The following is a 20,619-nucleotide window of genomic DNA, read 5'->3' as shown; positions in this document are numbered from 1 at the left end:
TCGACAGTGAGTACTGGGCTTTCTACTCGGAAGAATAGGTTCTGCTGTTTCGCCTTCATGGAATTTTTACTTCTACGAACCCCCTGACACGGGGCAAAAGTAAATATGTCAGCGCCAGTACTTCCCCTCCAGCCTGTCAAGCTGCCTCCCGGACCCTCGCCTTTGACCCCAGAGCAAACATATTGGCGCACTTTCAAATCACAGCAGCTCGTGCCCTCGCCCTCAACCAACCCAATCACTCACATCTCCAGCCCCATACCTCCATCAAATGCCCTCGCTCAAGCGTCAGACCACTTCGCAGTCACAACCGGAACTCGTGTACAGATCTTCTCTGTCCGGAGCCGCAAACTTGTGAAGACTATATCTCGCTTCGACGACATTGCCCATGGCGCCGAGGTCAGACGTGATGGCCGTGTCATGGTTGCTGGAGATGAGGGCGGCACAATACAGGTCTTCGATGTTAATTCAAGGGCTATTCTCAAAACTTGGAAAGAGCACAAGCAGCCGGTGTGGACCACCAAGTTTTCGCCTACAGAGCCAACAACTTTGATGAGCGCGAGCGACGACCGCACTATCCGATTGTGGGATCTCCCGAGTCAGGATAGCACAACGACATTCGTTGGTCACCAGGACTATATCAGAAGTGGGGCGTTCATGCCAGGACAAGGGTCTGGGCTTCTGGTTTCTGGAAGTTATGATCAGACAGTTAAGCTGTGGGATCCTAGAGCTCCGTCAAACGCAATCATGACGTTCAAACATGGAGCTCCTGTTGAGGAGGTGTTGCCCATGCCATCTGGAACCACCATACTTGCGGCTGCAGACAACCAGATATCAGTGCTCGATTTGGTTGCAGCACGGCCTCTACAAATATTGAAGAACCACCAGAAGACCGTCACATCCTTATGCTTAGCCTCGAACAACACAAGGCTTGTGAGTGGAGGATTGGACGGTCACTTGAAGGTGTTCGAGACTACTGCTTGGAATGTGGTGGCCGGGTCGAAATACTCATCGCCTATACTCTCATTATGTGTCATTAGCGCTGGTAATGCGCGGGAAGATCGTCATTTGGCAGTGGGTATGCAAAATGGAAATCTCTCAATCAAGACACGGCTGTCTGGACAGCAGAAGGTCAAGGAAAGGGAACGGCAAAAGGAGATGCAAGCATTGATCGAAGGCAATATTGAAGAACTTGATAGGAAGAGAGCAAAGAAGAGGCCGAAGGGATTGGAGAAACGCTTCAGAGGTCAGGACTTCACTGGCGAAGGCGCAGACATCATCATCGAGGGACGAACCAAGGGCAATTACAAACCCAAACCGTGGGAAGCTCAACTACGAAAAGGGAAATACGCAGCAGCTCTAGACGAAGTGCTACAAGGCCAAAATCTCACTGCAACGACAACCCTCCTGACCGCCCTCCGTCACCGTTCTGCAACAAGGACCGCATTATCCGGTCGAGACGATGTATCCCTCCAGCCCATCTTCAAATGGGTATGCAAGCACATCACAAACCCTCGATATGTCAACCTGTGCGTCGATGTAGGCATGCTCATCCTCGACCTCTACTCATCACACATGGGGGAGTCTCCTGAGATAGATCGACTCATGGCACGACTACATAAAGTGGTTCGCGCGGAAGTGGAGAGGTCACAGCAAGCTTGGCAAACAGAAGGAATGCTCGGGATGCTCGTCAACTCGGTGGGTTGAAGCTGAACATCTGAATGGCCTCGGTATCAATCTTTCGTACCATTCACCAGGAATACCACTGCCGTAAATGCGAAGAAGAGGGCCCGCTTGAACACCGTGGTATCCGAGCTTGATCAGTAACCCGCTTTTGCAGATGCTGGCTGGCGGGTATGCTGGGGGCGACGACGAGGAGTTCTATCGGAAGAGAGATGCACACGCTCCCGGGGTCGAGATGTGAGTTGATCCGTCGATCCGCACAGTCTTATTGAAGCGATGAAGTCGAAGGCTGACAGGTGGATAGGGGTGTTGCATTGAGGATGTCGCTCAAGCTGCCCTCTTCCTCGCTATCGATGAGGCGCGAATACAGTGGACCTGAGATCTTGGTTCACGATGGTCTCATGGACCTTGACTAGCTACGTAGATTCAGACATTTCAATCAAAATTCTCATCGAATGACCCTGGCTCACGACGTGCCGCGAACGTTCCAATGCATGAGAACTCCATACTATTGAAGCTACATGCGTCAGAGCCAGGTTCCCAATCACGTGAAAGCCGAGTCTATAAGATGTTCGGGTATGTTCAAACGAGGGAGATTCAGGCCTCGGAGGTATACAGCATTAGAGCGTACGCCGGTTGAAGCACCGCGTCTTGCCCTTCAAGATGCACCACATGTCCAGCAAAATACCCCCCCCCCCAGATATCGCTCAAGCTCCGCAACGCCTCGCTAATGCAATCATCATTCATCACTTGGTCGACCTCGTCTTATGTATGCATCTTGCCAACCATATCCTTTTGCTGCAATATCGTGTATTAGTCCACTTCAACCGGCCTGATTCAGCTCCCTGTCCATCACCTGCCTCCATCTCGGCCCGAATCTCCTCATGGCCCAAATGACGGCGCTACTCGCCGTGGCAATGACACCGACCCCCGTGAACAGCCACCCGTTGCCGATGGCACTGATCAACGGCTGCGCGACGATGGCTCCCACGCATGAGAAGATGTTCCGCACAAAGTTGTTCACCGCGACGCCGTTGGACGCCTTTTTGGGCATGAACTCGGTGAGCATCGTCGTCGCCATGGCAAATATGAGCATGGAGCCGATGCCGAAGAAGAAGTTCGCGACCAGGGGGACCAGCCAGAAGATCCCCTTTTCGGCGGTCCAGCCATACCAAACGAGTGCTGACGGATAGAGGAACGCAGCGATCCAGGCGTTCTCGCGCATTCGATCTTCGGGTCGGTACATCAATTTGCCCTTTTCATCGTAGCGGCCAGCACGCTTGGCTTCTCGTGCCATGATCTTGTCCGTCCATTTCCCGCCAAAGAGGGAGGCGAGGACGTAGCCAATGGAGTTGGGGATGTAGGTCAGGCCGACGAGGGTGGTGGAGAAGTTGTAGGGCGGCTTGGAGAAGGTGGTTTGGAGCGAGACGTTGAGGAGATACAGCGACCCAAAGGTGATGCTAGCGTAGTAGACGGTGATGAGGACGGCAGGGAAGCGGAGGTAGAGAATGATCTTCAGGGGGTCGAGGAAGATGCGTTTGGCCGTCTTGATATGCTTTGCTGTTTTGCGCTGGACGCTTTGGCGGGATGTGGTGCGGGCTAGGTTAGGGCCGTCGGAGGCGAGGTCTTTTTCGGTCTCTGAAGAGGGCGATTTGGTGGCTTTAAGCGTCTGAAGAGGTACCATTAGGAAGATGTAGGATAGAGTGAGTACAGAAGGCTCACTTCTGGTAAGGCGAAGAAGAGGAAGACCAGCACCGCTCCTCCATAGATCGCAAGAAACCATTGAGTGCTCCTCCAACCGAATTTCTCAGCCAAAGCGCCACCAATGATTGGCGCGAATAGAGGTCCGCACAATGGCCCAAGATAGAATATGCCCATTGCTCTTCCCCGTTCTCTGACTTCCCAAACATCAGCTATCGTACCAGCCCCTACTGCCTGCACGCTGGCCGCTGCTCCGCCGCCCAGTACACGCATGATGATCAGCATGGCAATGTCCTTTGACACCGCCGAAAGGATGTTGAATAGTAAGAACAGCGTGAATGATGTGAGGTATATGGTCCGTCGCCCTAGGGTCTCTGAGAATGAAGACCACCAAAGTGGGAATATCGACATGGAAAGCATATACAAGGCGGCTGAGAGATTCGTGATTGTGGGAGAGGTGTGTAGGTCGTCTGAAATTTGAAGAAGTGAAGCTAGGGGTCATTAGCCAGAATTGCTATGCTTTCGTCGAGAATCCTACGGAATATAATAGCGCTCCCCATTGGAGCAGCCACGGCTGCCAGTGCAACAACAAAGGTTATGTACCATTTGGTTCTTCGAGGGTAGTGCTTCGGTTCCTCGACTTCTGCCAGAATTGAAAAGCGTCCGAAGAGGCCTCGCCGCTGCGATCTAGGTACTTTTACCGGCTCTGGGTCTTGGATCTCGGTCTCTACCATCTCCACGTCTTTCTCTTTGGTACCCGAGACCTCTGCTCCATGCTCGGTTTTATGCAATGACCCGTCCGGACTAGATCCATTCTCGATCTTCTCCTCCAAGTCAGGCCCAACATGTTCCTTGGGAGACTCGTGGTCTATCGCTTGGGCAGCGATCTTAACAGTGTCGTTGTCCATGTTTGAGGTCGTATATCTTGCTCGTGGTCTACAACAAAGAAAGAGTGGCCGAAAGTCATCCCTGGGAAGATTGTGTACAAGAATTGAAAAGGTATGTAGGCAACATATAGTTCGTACCAGCCGTATGGGCTTTTCTCAAGGTCTCGTCATGAGGCAATGAATGTGGGGAAGTAGGATTAAAAAGATGATATAAGATACATGACGGACAGCACAAGATTGATTGTAAGAAAGGTTGAGAGCTGTTAGAAGGGCCGACACCGGCAGTTATAAAGTGTGGGGGGATACACATTTTGACATGTTTCTAATCTTTCATATTGTCCAATAAATGCTGAATGATGCTGAATTAGCGTGAGAAAAGTCAAGCATTATGGTGCCGGAGAGCCGTTGTCAATCGCCGCAGAAAGAGCTAACGGAAGAACGTCATCCGCAAAGGGTCCGGGTTTTGTGTCTTCTGCTAAGATCGCTAAGCTTTCTATCCATCCCATTTGTGGATTAGTGCACCGGCTCGTCTTACCTTACCTCAGGTTTCCTAACAATTACTGCAATTTTGCGTTGAACATGTAGAATACTCGCTCCCTCATCCAAACGCATCGTACCGTCGCTCGACCTTTTGGTAATAGGCTAGCGGCACTGGCCAGAAAGTTGAAGGATGGGCCACGAGAGATGTCGTTTCGCGAGGCTTCTTGCATCCGAGGATCCTTCTGCGGGTAACCTAAGGTACCTTAGTGTGCCAAGGAGCTAACGGGAAGGACGTCATCTGGTCAACCTAAGGGTACTGTCCGTCTCATTTCGGGAATAAGGTAGTGCTTAAGCCCTGGTGGCTCCGTCTCGTGACTTCCCTTTTCCAAAATCAGAAACCACACGGAAACACTTGGATGGAAGGTGGGTTGGGTAGATGGACCGCTGCATTTCATCCTCTTCTGAGAATCCTTCCTTGCATTCTCACTCGTCCGTGGAATATATTCACATCAATTTGCACTGTCCTGTGGACCGAATGATAACGGAATCCAGCAGTCATGGCATTGCAAGAAGATCGAGCACGCTTGATGGCCCACTTCGCTGGTGATATCTCAAAGCATCAAAACAAATGGTCGGATCTGTGGGACAAAGGTGATTTCTTGCCGTGGGATCGCGGCGTGCCTAATCCAGCTCTCGTCGATACCCTCACCGATCAACGAGATCTGCTAGGCACATGCTTCGTGGAGGATGGTTTTGGGAACAAGCGAAGGAAGAGAGCTCTGGTGCCAGGATGTGGAAAGGGATATGATGTCTTGCTGCTGGCTGGTTTCGGATATGATGCCTTTGGACTTGAAGTCAGTGAAACGGCCGTCAACAGATGCTATGAGGAGCAGAAAGCCAACGGACATAAGTATCCTATAAGAGATGAGAGTTCTGGAGCCGGAGCGGTCAAATTCATGCATGGCGACTTCTTCGGCACCGATTGGATGACCAATATCGAAGGCGACGGCAAAGTCGATCTGATTTATGACTATACGGTAAAAAAGTTCTCCTTATGGGCCTCGGCAGTTGAACAATCTGTTTGAGGCGACAATCGTGAGGCCCAGCGACTGACGAAAATTTGACAGTTTCTCTCGGCTCTCCCACCAAGTTTCCGTCCTGATTGGGCACTCCGCATGGCACAGCTACTTGCCTTCAAAGGTAACTTGATCTGCATTGAGTTCCCTAGCGCGAAGGACCCTCTCATTGGTGGTCCTCCATTCGCTTTGCCACCTCAAGTGTACACCGAGCATCTCGCCCACCCAGGAAAGGAGCTTCCGTATGATGATAAGGGGCACGTCAAAGAAGGAGTATCTGGGCCTAAAAGTCCTGTTGCGCTGACTAGAGTGGCTCATTGGCGGCCAATGCGCACACACGATATCGGTAAAGGGCAGGATTGGGTGAGCATATGGCGGTATTAGCTCGTACTTCCAGCTACATATAGTCCAAGTCCACAAAATACACCGATATTTCTTCCGATATGGTGTGTTCATTCAAAAGCCGCGTATCAGTGTGCTTTGCGCAAAGAATTGTAATGCTCCCCGAGTCCAAAGCTGTGGTGGTAGTACGCAAGCCACAGCGTCCTCGGTCCATCGTCGATTCCACATTCGATCTTTTCGACTTTTCCGTCGCCTTGCAGCACATTGATGTCGACTTCATAAGCCTTTGCCAGTGCAACAATCTCGAGATGCCCACCCCATTCTCCGGTGTCTCTGATTGTCGTCACGTACTGATCAAGAGGTTCCTCAAGGAAAGGCGAGAAGTCTTCGGGGTTTTGTGAGATATATGCAGCGGCCACTCGCCTTGTTATCTTGTAGCCAGCAATTGCAGACTCGTCATTCGTAAAGCTAATTTGAATTCTTGGTTTCAGGCCAACTTCTGAATGCTGCAGCTGATCTGCCACAGCGGCATACAGACAATGACCATCTGAACGGATCTCATGCTCTTTCAGACTTCTCGAAATGTAAGCCTCTTGCATGGCTTTCCTCTCCTTTTCCCGGAGGTTTGGTAGATCGGCAGCTTCCTTCTCGGCTTCATCAGCTACAGCTTCCTGTTCAGCAGCTCGACGAGCTAGCCTGGCCTTTTGGCGATTCGGCTTTTTTGCATGGCCGTTGGTCGCTGGAGTTACGGAGACGGACATCGCATTCATTGACTCGCTGATGTCTTTCGGCTTCTCGAGAGTGACGGGCTCATCATCACCGTTGACAGAGACACTTTCACCGTTCTCCGTTTGCGGTGGGTCACGAGAATTCAAAGCAGCTACCTCAGCATCGTGCTTCTCTTTGAGCTGTCTCTCAAGCTCTGTACATTCATCGTTGACCCCTTTGAGAGTCTTCTTGGTAGTCGACTTTTTCTTTTGCGTTGTTCTTGACTGAAGATCCTTTTGTTCCTGGCGATGTTTCCTTTGCAGATCCTCCATCATACGCTTAGTTGAGTTGACGATCGAGGTACACAGCTCTGATGTTTAAAAGGCAAAGGCTTGGCAGAGACACAGGTACAGGATGAAAAGGAAACTTTTAGCGGAGGAAAGTATACCGAGCCGAGGCAAAACTGCAATCCTCCGAGCCTCCAGAAGCTGTGTATTCAGCATCCCACGCCAATTTCAAATAGCAATATTGAATATGAAGCTCACACGCAAGTATCGGAAGCGTAATGATATCTTAATGCAAATGGTATAATATCGTCGAGGCAATAATGCAAAGTCTGCTACGGAGAATATTCGGCTTACCCACAAGTCGTACTCTCAACAAACTTCGAACATGCTCCCTTGGACCGGGCCAGCCAAACAACAGAGCTCCACCATGAAAGCCTCGGCCGCCATTATGAAGCCAACAAGCCGAACCCGTCCGTCCTTTACACAACCATTCCCAGGTCTTGGGATCCTCTTTCCCCAATTATCCATCCCATTCGACAACGCCGATTTCAACGCAATTTCCTTCCTCTTCTGCTCGATTATACCCAAAGCGCGCACCCGGCAGCCCCAGAGGAAGACTCTCCTTCAAAGCCGCAATTCTGGCGGATCAGGTACCATTCCTGTTCGCCGTCCCAATGTCTTCAGTAGACCATGAGGACCAACTTTATGAAGCGGACGTCAACGCCGTGAAGCAATGGTGGACGGACTCTAGATGGAGGTACACTAAACGGCCTTTCACGGCTGAACAGATTGTTGCTAAGAGAGGGAACCTCAAAATTGAATACCCGAGCAATGTTATGAGCAAGAAATTGTGGCGTATCGTTGAAGGCAGGTTCAAGGTAGATATTGGACAACTTGTCTAGAAACCGTCAGGCGGGCTGATTTGATGTCCAGGATGGCGATGCTAGCTACACGTATGGCTGTATGGAGCCAACAATGCTCACGCAGATGGCGAAATACCTTGATACCGTCTACGTTTCCGGCTGGCAATGCTCGTCAACTGCGTCCTCTACCGACGAACCCTCGCCGGATCTGGCAGATTATCCAATGGTGAGACACATTATCCAATAAATGATACCCCTGGTACTGACACTTTGTAGAACACTGTCCCCAACAAAGTCCAGCATCTCTTCATGGCTCAGCTTTTCCACGACCGCAAGCAAAGAGAAGAACGAATTACTACTCCCAAGGCGAACCGTGGCAATGTTGCAAACACTGACTTCCTAAGGCCTATTATTGCAGATGCAGACACCGGTCATGGAGGTCTTACAGCAATCATGAAGCTCACAAAGCTTTTCATTGAGAAGGGGGCAGCAGGCATTCACATCGAAGACCAAGCGCCTGGGACGAAGAAATGCGGCCACATGGCAGGGAAGGTTCTGGTACCGATTAGCGAGCACATCAACCGTCTGGTGGCTATCAGAGCCCAAGCAGACATCATGGGCACCGATCTTTTAGCTGTCGCCCGCACGGACTCCGAAGCCGCTACGCTCATAGCTTCCACAATTGATCCGCGGGATCACGGTTTCATCCTAGGCATGACGAATCCAGCTCTCCAGCCTCTGAACGACCTGATGGTAGCAGCCGAGCAAGCGGGAAAGACTGGGGACCAACTGCAAGCGATCGAGGACCAATGGATGGCCCAAGCGGGTCTCAAGCTCTTTGATGACGCAGTTGAAGACATGATCAACGCTGGTGTGCACGTCAATAAAGCGGGCTTGGTCAAAGAGTACCGATCAGTGGTCAGGGGCAAGAGCAACTCTGAGTCGAGAGCCATCGCTAAGGGTTTGACTGGCGTCGACATCCACTGGGATTGGGACTCGCCACGGACAAGAGAAGGGTTCTACCGTTATCAAGGCGGCTGCGGATGTGCTGTAAACAGAGCCATTGCTTACGCTCCGTATTCAGACATGATATGGATGGAGAGCAAAAAGCCAGATTACAAGCAGGCAGAAGAATTCGCTAATGGAGTGCACGCTGTCTGGCCCGAGCAAAAGTTTGTTCCCTCTTGAAGATCCCTAATGTTTTCGCAAAGCTGACAACATCATCAGACTCGCCTACAATCTCTCCCCATCCTTCAATTGGAAAGCAGCTATGCCGCGTGATGAGCAGGAAACTTACATCAAGCGCCTAGCTAAGCTTGGATACTGCTGGCAGTTCATCACGCTTGCCGGCCTGCACACAACAGCTCTCATCTCTGACCAATTCTCCAAAGCATATGCTAAGCAAGGAATGCGTGCCTATGGAGAGCTTGTTCAGGAACCAGAGATGGAAGGCAAGATTGATGTAGTGACTCATCAGAAATGGTCGGGTGCCAACTATGTCGACAATATGCTCAAGATGCTAACTGGCGGTGTGAGCTCGACGAGTGCAATGGGTAAGGGTGTTACAGAAGACCAATTCAAGTGATATTTCACAGCGTGTGAATAAAGCGTCAATACACCGAACTGGCGGTGTGAGCTCGACGAGTGCAATGATCAGAATGTCACTTAGGACCAGTTCAAGTAGTTTTCCACAGTGCAGATAGCCCATCAGTTATACAGATGTATGTTACTACATTGCTAGTCCTACCGTGATAGCACCCATGCATGCCACAAGCCACGCCGCCCCTGTCGAGAATCTCGCGGTGGCCGTGCTCGCCTGCAAGCTCGCCGTTTCAACACCCATCGGTGCCGGGTCGTCGACTGACCACACCCGCTCCCCATTTCCAACGGTGTCGTTGATACCAAAGTAACCACTCTCAATAAAGCTCTGGTTCCCACGGCGGATGAAGCAGCAGGGATCGTGTGCTTGGTAGGATATGAGCGGGACGTCGACATACGTTGGAGCGTGGTAACATTGGACCAAAGATCAGGATAGGTATTGACCCCTACAGCCAATCCCTATCAGCTCTTGATAGCAAGTAAGCTCAGGTGGTCAGTCTAGCGTTTGGTACACACTTCGTGGGGGCCGTAGCATTGCGGTATCATCATTGTATTTGCAGGGTTGCCGTTTGGTCGTCTGGTACAGGTGCCCAAGACGCCCTGATCGTGTCGTTGTAGGAGACGAGTTGCGCGCTGCCATCGACGATGTTTGGATAGGTGAAGCTGGGGGTGGGCGTGGCAGCTGTAGCGGTAGAGGAAGCAGTGCTTTGAGGGGAGACTGGGTGGATTGGGTAGAAGAGAAAAAGAGAGAAAAGCGAGGCCTTTGTGGAAGATGCGCGCTGCGGAGACGTGCTGTCTCATAGGCAGAATGGACGAGGCGAAGACAGAAGAGAGAAGATAGCGATGAATGAAGAGGTATTGTAGGAGTAACAGTGATTTACTTCTCGAGACGTGAGGGGAGAAAATCGGTCACTACGCGCTGACTCGGAGCTCCCTCGACAGCTTCGCCCTTCCATTTCGCATCGTCCACGTGCCCTATTAAAAAGGGATCTTCTGAGGATAAGACTATCCCTTCGGCTGGCGATTTGGCAACATGCATGAAACTCGGATACTACCTCATAGGCGTAATATATCGCGCTCACCACTATTCTACGAGTTCGCGCGTGGGCTTTTCAGAAGCGTCTCCTATCGTCTTAGATGCTGTACTTGAATACACAGCAAATAAATTTGGAGGGTGAACAGATGGTTGCTTGCGAGATTGTCCCAACGGGTCGCCCGATGACTGGCGTAACAAAAGCTCAGATATCGGCTTGAATACAATACTTACATCCTTTCATGATGAAATACATATGGAGAAATGGCAGCTCATAGTGGAAGCATATCACATGGAGCGCAAAGCCATTGCGATAACAAATGCATTGCTTTCGCTGGTATCGTTAAAGAGATACAAAACAAATCAGGCGAATAAGAGTACAGGAGTCCTGGATGCCAAGACTTCTGCGCCAAGATCTCGGATCACTTGGACAATAATGAGCCACGAGGTGCTTCGGAACTGCACCTGGCCCCAGCCCGATTGGCGGCCCAATCGTCTTAGACGGATCCAGATGGGATGGAGCCTTCAAAATACCCTGTTCCCCCTGCGAGGAGCGCCAGCGACGAGGGGGGAAACAACAATCTTCCGCGAAGCAGTAATTCACATACCGGGTTAATTGGCATATAAGATACTACCATATAGCCGAAGCGTCCATCTGATCATCGTTTGGAACCGTATTTTATATGTAAAGGGGCCTTATAACACTGTGGTATCGTATAGCCTAAGGCGCTAGTCAATGGTCTTACTAAGCTCACTGTCGCCAATTAGAGAGCTCGAAGAGACGCCCTTGTTAGACGGGAAAATACCTCTGTACGAGGGATGGTACCTAATTTGGGGGCGTAGTGTACCGCAAATGGCCTGTACCTACTCCGACTACTCACCATTCTACTTGCCATGCTACTGTAAGGATTTACTCAATAAAGTAGATTCCCAATGGACTTAAATGGATACTCCTAATTTTGGCCTAGGGGCCTAGTACGAGTACCATTACTCAGCAGGCTACTAGGACCCATATCTTACAGTCTAATTATGGCCTACGTCTAAAAACCGTTATTTTGAACGGTATCTTATATGCAAAGGGGCCTTATAACGATGTGGTCTTTTATATGACAATTAACCCGGTATCTACTCAACGTCCCTCCGGCGGTTCTCCGAGGGTTCCTGCCGGTGGGGCAGACAATCTTTTGCGAACTTGAGACATGATTCCTCTTGGCTGGTCGATCGGTGACCTCCTAAGTGCAATAGGGGTACTGAAAAGCGTCATTGAAGCCCTGGATGAGAGCGCAGGTGCTAAAGCCGACTACCAAGAGCTGATGAAGGAAATCTATGGCCTTGAGAGAGTTCTTATCACCATCAAGGAGTTGGGGCTGGATGATAGTCCATTGCACCCCGAACATGGTGTGCTCAGGCAAGCGATCGACGAATGTCAGTCATGTATCGATAAATTCTTGAAGCCGCTCGAGACATACCGGTCACTCTCATCTGGTGGATCATCTAGTCTTAAAGACCAATTTCGAAAAGTGAAATGGGCGCTGGGCCACGAAAATGATGTCCGCAAGTTCAGAGAAGCGTTCGGCAAAAGGATCGCGTCTCTCAATTTGCTCATTGGGACAATCAATCTCTCTCAATTTATATCATCGAACCGCAAGGCCGAGGAAAAGGTTGAACAACAGGCCATATTGGCGACGGATTTACAGATCCGCATGTCAGCTAACGATGTCGAACAAACCGACCTGCTCCAGAGAATCGAATCAGTGGACTCTTTCACTATATCCAATCGAGACACGAAAGCACTTCTTAGAGATGGCTGCAAATCTGATTATTTGTGACTTCGTTGACGAGGGCCTTCTGGATGCGGAGGTCTTCAAGAGGATGAAAAACTATGCTCTGACAAGCAAGTCTCGGATTCACGCAGAGCGATGTGTCTTCCTACTAGGCTGCGACCCCAGTCGAGCTGGCTGGGATGTATTTACATTGATACGCCTTGGAGCCTACCTCACCGATCAACAGCAATTCGACAAGGCGCAGTCTCTACTCGAAGCTGGGCGTCGCCGACTAGATGAGCTACCATGCTCAGAAACGGAAGTCGAGATATTGAAAGCAGTCAATCTCCGCATAGTGCTGTCACAGCGCTATCGTGATTTTGCCAATGCGCATCGTTGCTTGGAGCCTGCGGAGCAGCAGCTCAGGAGTCTCCAGTCTGCTAAAGCCGCTTTGAAAAGTTGTGCTACACCTCGCACCCCCCAATGGACTTTCTACGACCTATGTGTCGTAAGTGCAATTGTTGAAATCTATGCGCGTGAGCAGAAAGTCATTGAAGCTACCGAGTTGCTGGATCAAGCGGTAGGAGAACATAGTGCGCCTGGGTTTGGGGCAGCTTCAATGCTGAACATATTGTACTTGAAGTCTCGTTTTCTTTTCCATACAAGAGATTATCGAGGCTCGGTTCAGACCGTTGAAGAGGTCATCGAGGGGATCAATTCATTGCTTCGCAGTGAAACACTGGTAGAAGATTCCTTTTTCCATAACGAGAAATCACTAAAAAGCCTTCGTGCACATGCACACTTTCTGGTAGGGGAAGCACACGACGTTGCCGGCAACGAGGAAGAGTCAGACGTGCATCTGTCACGAGCTCTAGTTGCCTTTGAGAATTTGGATTTTCACAGAGAGACTTTGTTGAACTGCGCAGACTCCTTCAACGAAAGTCAGCGAACTAGATTACCACATTTGTGGGATTCTGTCCTGCGAAGTCCACATGTTCTACGACCGTCTACTCTGCGAGGACTCAACATTGATCCCGGATCTCTCATCAGAAATGACGAGAGAGACGAATGGAGCACTGCGCTCAATGCGGTTCGCACGGTCGTAAGGTACAGACCTGGAACTTTGCGATACACTCGTCTTTTGGAAGAATTGGCAGAAAAGCAAGTCAAGCTTGTCAACGAAAATCATTGATGCCATTGCTGGTGATGAGGAGTGTGTCCTGGGGTACTGTATCTTTATAAGTGCCGAGCCTCACTCAATCTACATCACTATGATACAATGCCTATGAACCATGCAAAATTTGACCATGCCGAGAACGAGCCCAGCGCGTGAGCGTTTATCATTACGCATCAAATTGGGAGGCTGTTCGGTTGGTTGAGAGCATGCATGAGGCACTCTATCTTTATACTCTATCCTTTGAGGCTTCTCTTTCGCTACAGGATAAAGTTGTTCACCGCTGTTCTGCAGGTTTTCGGGGAAAGTGTAGGCTTCCGGCGGTTGCAACGGCAGCCTTGCATGCATCAACTGCTCTGAGAAAGCCAATAGAGGTCCAAGGTTCTGCTCACTTGCATGAGACGATATTTGCCCCACTTCCAGTAAAATCAGCTATTAATCGTTCCGTTCTTGATAGTTTTCTCGCAACCATATCTACATTGGAAGGCCTAGTCCAAGATCCAAAGTCGGCAACATGGAGGTGACTATTGTTGATTCTGAGCCTTCGGTAGTAGCTCTAGTTGATTATCTCGACCATCTTCCGACCCAACCACCGTCCCTCTACCTGGACATCGAGGGCGTGAAACTCTCCCGGCATGGTTCAATTTCTATCCTTCAGCTTTTCGTCTTTCCCAAAAATCACGTCTTTTTGATCGACATATTCATTCTACAAGAAAAGGCGTTCTGTACTTCTAATCGTTCCGGGATAGACCTGCGATCGATTTTGGAATCGGCGCAGGTGCCGAAAGTGTTCTTCGACGTCCGTAACGACTCCGATGCTCTCTTTGCGCATTTCCAGATCTCATTGCAGGGGATCCATGACGTCCAGCTCTTGGAGGTTGCGACTCGGTCTTATCCGAAGGAAAGGCTGAGCGGGCTCGCCAGGTGCATCGAAAAGGACGCACAGCTCACGGTCGAAGCTTCAGGGGCGTGGAAAGCTACCAAGCAAAAGGGACTGTTATATTTCACGCCAGAACGTGGTGGTTCATATGAAGTGTTCAATGTCCGGCCGATGCTTCAAGACATCATCCATTACTGTACGCAAGATGTGGTGTATCTTCCTGTATTGTGGAAGATGTTCACTCGAAAGATCTCCACAAAGTGGATGAGAAAAGTACAAGATGCAACAAGCGAAAGGGTGCGTGAGTCGCAGACGGCATCGTATGAGCCTCATGGCGAGAACAAATGCCGGAGTCCATGGGCCAAATCTGCCAAATCTGGGGGAGGTAACCGCCCTGATGGTCCCAGCGACACTGGGGCGAGAGATCCCGGGAGGAAGACAATGACCACTGTTGCACAAAAAGCTGTGACAAAAGCAGCAAAGAAAACAGCAGCAACGCAGCCAGCCGCAAACCCACACTCTCAACGGTCAGTAGGAGAGCCAGGTCTAAGGCGGTCAGCGAGATTAGCAGCTTTTCAAGCTACACAAACGGCTCCCGAAATTACTGCGGAGCTTGAACCCCCACTATCCAAGATTGATCTCCCATCTAGAAGCAAAAACGAGCTAGAGGGAGAATCGCACAGGAGAACAGGCCCTACTCTATATCCTGACACGGTTCACTCGAAATGGACATGCATCACATGTGGCCGGGAGATGCAAGAACATCAGAAGGAGGACCACTTGGCAGGCAAACAGCACATCGCACGTGTGAGGCGGACTGCCCCTCGTCCAACCGGGACAGCCAAGCAGAAGACCCTCGGAGCGACGACCGTCACCACGAGGAACCCCCAAACAGAAAGCTTTCCCATCGAAGCCAAACCTCGACAGAAAAATCCAGCCGCGGGCACGAATGGCAGGAAGAGACAAGCAGCAGTGCCTGGAATCCGCCAAATCGGAATGCCGTACCCACCCGATCATCTGTTTTCCGGGTTCGGAGGATGCGCAGTCCCCGACAACCGGCGGTACGGAAATCGGCAGTATGAGACATCGCTGGAGGATGTGAATCACGCGCTCTGCGACAAAGACTGCGGTTGGTGTGGACACTGTATGGACGGCGTTGACGTTTGGAGTTGCGAGACATCGTCCGCGCACAGCTCGGGTGAGGCGTTTCGATGGTGATGCCTGAGGCCACGATAGTAGGCGACGACGACATCGTAGCCTAGCGAATGACTCAAACCACTCCAGCTTTCACACCACTTACTTCGTTCCTCCAGACCTTATATAAACCCCCCCTTCTGCCCACCATCCAAACCCTTTTTTCCTTTCTTCCCTCCAGCTTCCTTTGCCACTCCGGCTTAGATCAAGTGTAGTATCTGTTCTTTTCAGTCTGGTCGCTGAAAGGTGTTCCACGCGTTCACCAATCGTGCAGATCATACCAATTTTTTTTCTTTCACACCTGCGATGGTTTCCTTCAGGCTTGCTTGGAGGGAGCGCAGTGCGTTGTGTCGCTGGCCGAACACTGCCGCCGCTTGATGCTGACGCTGATGCTGATGAGTTTTTCATCGAGACTGCGGCCTTGTGCCGGGACTTGGAGAAGAAGCATCGTTGGAAGAAAGAGCTTGGAGCTCAGAGTGAACATTGTTGGGACTGGCCTTGTAGATGTGGTTTCATAGAGATATTGGCAGGCGATTTTCAGAATGCATGTGGGGAGAAAGAGGTACTAGCTACTATACCTAATTCTATGGTTCAGCTATATTGGTATTGTTCGGAGTCCTTACCGTACCTGGTGGTACTATCCAGCAACATTCTCCGCAATCCTCTCTCCTTGCCCTCCCAGTTTCCCCTCCATCCTCTCACCTTTCCCCTCAGACACAGCAAACATCTTCGAAATAGCCTCCACAGTCGTATTCCCGCCACTCAATACCACCCCAACATCCCACCCCTCCTCACCACCCTCTTTCTCCACCAAGCTTCTAAACTCCTCGTCATACAAAGCAACCGCCAACCCCACGACGGCACTCGGTTCCACAAACAGCTTCATCCTCTCCAGCACCAGTCTCATCGCTTGTAAGATCTGCTCTTCTGTGACTGCATGTATACCGCGCATTTTTGTTTTATCCGAGATGATGGTCCAGGGGATTTCGCCCACGGGAGTTCGCAGTCCATCGGCTATGGTGAGTGTTTTGACGGTGGTGACACGTTTTTTAGCTGCCAGGCCGCGCCGAGCGTCATCGGCGCCTTCAAAGGATGGTTCAGCGCCGAAAACGTAAGTCCCTGTACCGTGGAGAGCAGTGGCGATTCCTGAGAGCATCCCGCCGCCGCCGATTGGGGCTATGACTGCGTCGAGGTGCCCAGGTTCTGACACCAATGAGGACGCATGTATACCGTTCGTGTGGCTGGTATTCCTGTGCCCATTCGTAACATCTTGTTGTCCCCTATGGTGCACACTCAAGGCTGGATCCTTCATTATCCATTCTCTTGCTTGCTCCTCAAGCTCCAATGCCATTGTGCCTTGCCCAAGTATGATGTCTGGATGGTCGTACGGCGGCACGAGGACTGCACCAGTAACTCTAATGACATCCTTCACGACGGCTTCCCGCTCATCAGATGTACTACCACTGAAGTAGACGTTCGCCCCATAACCCTGTGTAGCTGCAATCTTCGAAGGCGTAGATATCGTAGGCATGACTATGTGGGCAGGTATGCCATGTGTCCGTGCGGCCAGCGCGAGTGCCTGTGCATGGTTGCCTGGAATGCCGCACTCAGATATAGCCAGCTTATCCGTGGGAAGCTGCCTTACCAGAGCTGTGTGTCACCACTCCCTTCGCTAATTCCTCCTCGCTTAACCGAGACAGTGCATGGAAGGCTCCACGGATCTTGAATGAGCCAGTGCGCTGAAAATTTTCACACTTGAAGAAGACATTTATTCTAGGGCGAGCTGGTCTCTGCCCCTCGAAGGGAGTACCGACTAGGGCTTCTGGGGTCTGCGGGGTCTTGATGATTTTGGAGTCAGCATCACTCTTTCGGGAGGGACTCTGAGTCGCGAGACATGTCTTAGGAGCATAGGACTCTTTGTACACGTCTGACGACTCATAAGACAGCATGAATGGGGAAGAACTGCCTCGGAAAGTGTAACGTACAGATGCAAGGTTCGAGAGGTTTGTTGACGTTAAAACAGGCGTGAGTTGGATGTGGTCTTTTATGCGTTCATGGGCGGACTGGACGGAGGAGCGCTTCAAGGGCAGGGTCCTGGAGAGGTCGGCCATGGTAGTGTGTCGAGGTGGATCACTTACCCCTATTTTCTTAATCACTGGGAAACTACCACCCCCCCCAAAAATCAAAACCCAAAAATTTGTCTTTCTTATATAACTTCATTACCATAACTCTTTTTTTTTAAATTTTATAACGTCTACCCACTATATCAAATATTTTATATCTAAATTTTGAAAAGTTTCTAATTTTGATATTATAATACAAAATAAAAGTAAAGAATATATCGCGAAAATAGCTTCGCTTAAAAACTTTACCTCGGCTATTTTTTTTCTCGCCAAGACTATATTGAAGAAATTCAAAGAATTTAATAAATCTCTAGGTACTTTACATTAGATTTAGAACGAATAGTTAAGATCTTCTATAAATTAAATTCCTTAATCTATTTTATAATTATTATAAGCTAAGAAGCTTTTAGAGCGTTACAGATCATCGTCGTGAAATTAGTTAAGAAATGCAATTTCTTCGGGTTTTTAAGGGGGGGTGCCAAAATCGCGATTTTCGTTTCCCAATGATTAAGAAAACAGGGATATCGCGTGTCTTTAGGTTCAGTAACACTTGATAACATGAATCAGTACACGCAGTCAGCGTGAAACTGGGTTGCAGGATGATCGATTAAATTGCTTCAACTTTTGTGAATGTCCGCGCCGATCTTCGGCGGGCCCGCTAGAGGCAACTTTTCCCGGCCCTGCCTTGAACGTGGTCTTGGTATCATACAAAGAGATCAAACGCTTGATGCCTCACAGACCAGAAAAATCTATATTTGATTCTCTGGACGAAGAGTTCTGCACCACAAGTCAGTGAATCCTGAGCGAATGCACAGCAGACGGCAAGCTTACCTGACAGCCTTCCCTGCACGCCATATCTCCAAATTCCTGATCTCCTGCATCTCCTTCTCATATCTCTCGCGGTAGTCGGCCTGCGAGTTGAAGTCTAGCGACCTCTGAGTCTCCGTGCCATTCTTGACGCTATCATAAAGGTCATTGAAGACGGGTTTCAAAGTGTCCTTGAATCTCCCACTCCAATCGATTGCACCTCGTCTTGCCGTAGTTGAGCAAGCTGCGTACATCCAGTCCATTCCATTGGCACCGATCAGCGGGTAGAGACTCTGTGTGGCTTCCTCAACAGTCTCATTGAAAGCCTCACTGGGGCTGTGACCGCGCTCGCGTAGAACCTCGTATTGTGCAAGAAACATGCCGTGGATACCGCCCATCAGACATCCTCGCTCACCGTAGAGATCCGAGTAGACTTCCTTCTCAAATGTCGTCTTGTAGAGGTATCCACTGCCAACAGCAACGCCCAAAGCAATGGCTTTCTCTTCAGCCTTGCCAGTGACATCCTGGTAAACAGCAATCGAGGAATTGATGCCACGACCCTCGCGGAAAAGTGTGCGGACAGTTCGACCGGAGCCTTTGGGGGCAACGAGGATGACGTCTTACGCAGATTTCGGAGTCAGTATTGCTTATTCGAGGTAGGTAATGGAGCTGCAAGACAGGTCTCGGGAGTAGAGAGGTCCTCTTGCGGCTCAATTTCAATACCATATAGGAAGAATCTGCTCCGAAATGTACGTACCGATGTCGGTAGGTACGTCGACTTTGGTCAGGTCCTTGAAGACTGGGGAGAAGCCATGAGAGAAATATAGCGTCTGAGACGCAATTAGCATGGGTCGAGCCTTTGCGTGACAGCTGTTTGATTTACCTTGCCCTTTGTCAATTGGGGCTTGATTGCAGGCCAAGTCTCACTCTGAGCTGCATCGCTCAACAGGTTCATCACAATTGTGCCTTTTGAAATAGCTTCGTCCACATCGAATAAGTTTGTTTCTGGGATCCAGCCATCCTGCTGAGCTTCATTCCAGGATGCGCCGTTCTTCCGAACACCAATGATAACATTGAGACCGTTGTCACGTAGGTTAAGCCCTTGTCCGTGTCCTTGTGATCCGTAGCCGATGAGTGCGAGGGTGTCGTTCTTGAAGTAGTCCTGTCATCGCTGTCAGACGACCTCCACTGAACAGCGTGTCCATGAGCGGCGGCTTCAAGCATCGTTCAAGTCTGACTTACCAAAAGCTTTTCCCTTGGCCAATCTTCACGCTCTGGAGGCCTGTTAGCTCTGTGCTGCTGCGCAGTTTTCCCAGAATGCATTTACCATAGACAGTTTCTTTGGTCCCAGCAAAGTCAATAGTCTTCAGTCCTCTCGATTGCTGTAGGGCACTGCCGACAGCAGGTTTCAGTTGTGCAGTAATACTCGATCGGGCGTACTGCGAAGCTGAGATGAGGGTTCGTCGTTGCACGGCTGGCGAGGTTAACTGGCGAGAGAGGGGAGATCGCAGAGCGCGACTGAAGCTGCGCGAAGCCATGATTAATAGATGCAGGCAATTTGGAGACACGAAAAATCTGATTTTGTTGTGTACACTGCTATTGTCTATTGGAGTCAGAGCGCGGTGAGAATCGTTCGAAGCAGAAAATATTTTGCCGGGTTCGCACGGCTGTTCACTAGCGCCTGCGAGATCGGCTCTCAAGAGTCAGCACATGAAGTGAGCATCCGAGAAGTGGAAGTAATGAATCCATGTTGCTCGGCCACCTGTCTGCTGAAAAGACCACTTGTGGTCTCTCCATTGCGTCTGGTAAGAGCGACAATGCACACAGTTCTACGTATCGTATGCGGGTCTTTATATGCCCAGGAAGTCCTCAAAGTCAGAACACTGAGAACAGATAACGGTATGGCATTGCAATAGTGACAGATTCCGGTAAACTTAGTTGCAGGATTCGTTAATTTCGTTCAATTCGGCCAGTGTCCATGCAGTAACGTAGGGTCCTCGGGTATGATTATTCCAAATATGT

General features: G+C 50.2%; 9 protein-coding genes across 9 annotated transcripts; 5 read left to right on the top strand and 4 right to left on the bottom strand.

The window, feature by feature from the left end:
- Positions 1-105: 105 nt before the first annotated feature.
- Positions 106-1,921, top strand: HO133_005795 (uncharacterized protein; the record flags this gene model as incomplete). Its single annotated transcript, XM_037296700.1, has 2 exons — positions 106-1,695; positions 1,838-1,921. 2 exons carry the CDS (start codon positions 106-108, stop codon positions 1,919-1,921), a joined length of 1,674 nt encoding a protein of 557 aa, XP_037147881.1.
- A 582-nt stretch (positions 1,922-2,503) lies between these two features.
- On the bottom strand, positions 2,504-4,289 carry HO133_005794 (uncharacterized protein; the record flags this gene model as incomplete). The annotated part of the gene is made up of 3 exons (XM_037296699.1): positions 2,504-3,349; positions 3,403-3,872; positions 3,920-4,289. The coding sequence occupies 3 exons, from the start codon at positions 4,287-4,289 to the stop codon at positions 2,504-2,506; spliced, it is 1,686 nt and encodes a 561-aa protein (XP_037147880.1).
- A 1,016-nt stretch (positions 4,290-5,305) lies between these two features.
- Positions 5,306-6,208, top strand: HO133_005793 (uncharacterized protein; the record flags this gene model as incomplete). Its single annotated transcript, XM_037296698.1, has 2 exons — positions 5,306-5,785; positions 5,876-6,208. 2 exons carry the CDS (start codon positions 5,306-5,308, stop codon positions 6,206-6,208), a joined length of 813 nt encoding a protein of 270 aa, XP_037147879.1.
- Positions 6,209-6,294: 86 nt separating this feature from the next.
- HO133_005792 (uncharacterized protein) lies at positions 6,295-7,209 on the bottom strand (the record flags this gene model as incomplete). The annotated part of the gene is made up of 1 exon (XM_037296697.1): positions 6,295-7,209. The coding sequence occupies one exon, from the start codon at positions 7,207-7,209 to the stop codon at positions 6,295-6,297; it is 915 nt and encodes a 304-aa protein (XP_037147878.1).
- Positions 7,210-7,835: 626 nt separating this feature from the next.
- HO133_005791 (uncharacterized protein) lies at positions 7,836-9,609 on the top strand (the record flags this gene model as incomplete). The annotated part of the gene is made up of 4 exons (XM_037296696.1): positions 7,836-8,039; positions 8,095-8,250; positions 8,301-9,196; positions 9,252-9,609. The coding sequence occupies 4 exons, from the start codon at positions 7,836-7,838 to the stop codon at positions 9,607-9,609; spliced, it is 1,614 nt and encodes a 537-aa protein (XP_037147877.1).
- A 2,246-nt stretch (positions 9,610-11,855) lies between these two features.
- HO133_005790 (uncharacterized protein) lies at positions 11,856-13,611 on the top strand (the record flags this gene model as incomplete). Its single annotated transcript, XM_037296695.1, has 2 exons — positions 11,856-12,361; positions 12,399-13,611. The coding sequence occupies 2 exons, from the start codon at positions 11,856-11,858 to the stop codon at positions 13,609-13,611; spliced, it is 1,719 nt and encodes a 572-aa protein (XP_037147876.1).
- Positions 13,612-14,107: 496 nt separating this feature from the next.
- On the top strand, positions 14,108-15,691 carry HO133_005789 (uncharacterized protein; the record flags this gene model as incomplete). The annotated part of the gene is made up of 1 exon (XM_037296694.1): positions 14,108-15,691. One exon carries the CDS (start codon positions 14,108-14,110, stop codon positions 15,689-15,691), a length of 1,584 nt encoding a protein of 527 aa, XP_037147875.1.
- A 613-nt stretch (positions 15,692-16,304) lies between these two features.
- HO133_005788 (uncharacterized protein) lies at positions 16,305-17,778 on the bottom strand (the record flags this gene model as incomplete). The annotated part of the gene is made up of 3 exons (XM_037296693.1): positions 16,305-17,260; positions 17,313-17,505; positions 17,653-17,778. The coding sequence occupies 3 exons, from the start codon at positions 17,776-17,778 to the stop codon at positions 16,305-16,307; spliced, it is 1,275 nt and encodes a 424-aa protein (XP_037147874.1).
- Positions 17,779-18,539: 761 nt separating this feature from the next.
- HO133_005787 (uncharacterized protein) lies at positions 18,540-20,135 on the bottom strand (the record flags this gene model as incomplete). Its single annotated transcript, XM_037296692.1, has 6 exons — positions 18,540-18,567; positions 18,622-19,216; positions 19,355-19,427; positions 19,481-19,759; positions 19,840-19,871; positions 19,925-20,135. The coding sequence occupies 6 exons, from the start codon at positions 20,133-20,135 to the stop codon at positions 18,540-18,542; spliced, it is 1,218 nt and encodes a 405-aa protein (XP_037147873.1).
- Positions 20,136-20,619: the final 484 nt, after the last annotated feature.

This window comes from Letharia lupina (assembly GCF_014066315.1).
Source record: "Letharia lupina isolate WasteWater1 chromosome Unknown contig_22, whole genome shotgun sequence".
Taxonomy (NCBI): Eukaryota; Fungi; Ascomycota; class Lecanoromycetes; order Lecanorales; family Parmeliaceae; genus Letharia; species Letharia lupina.
The sequence above is the reverse complement of the archived record's forward strand: the minus strand, read 5'-3'. Positions and strand labels throughout refer to the sequence as shown.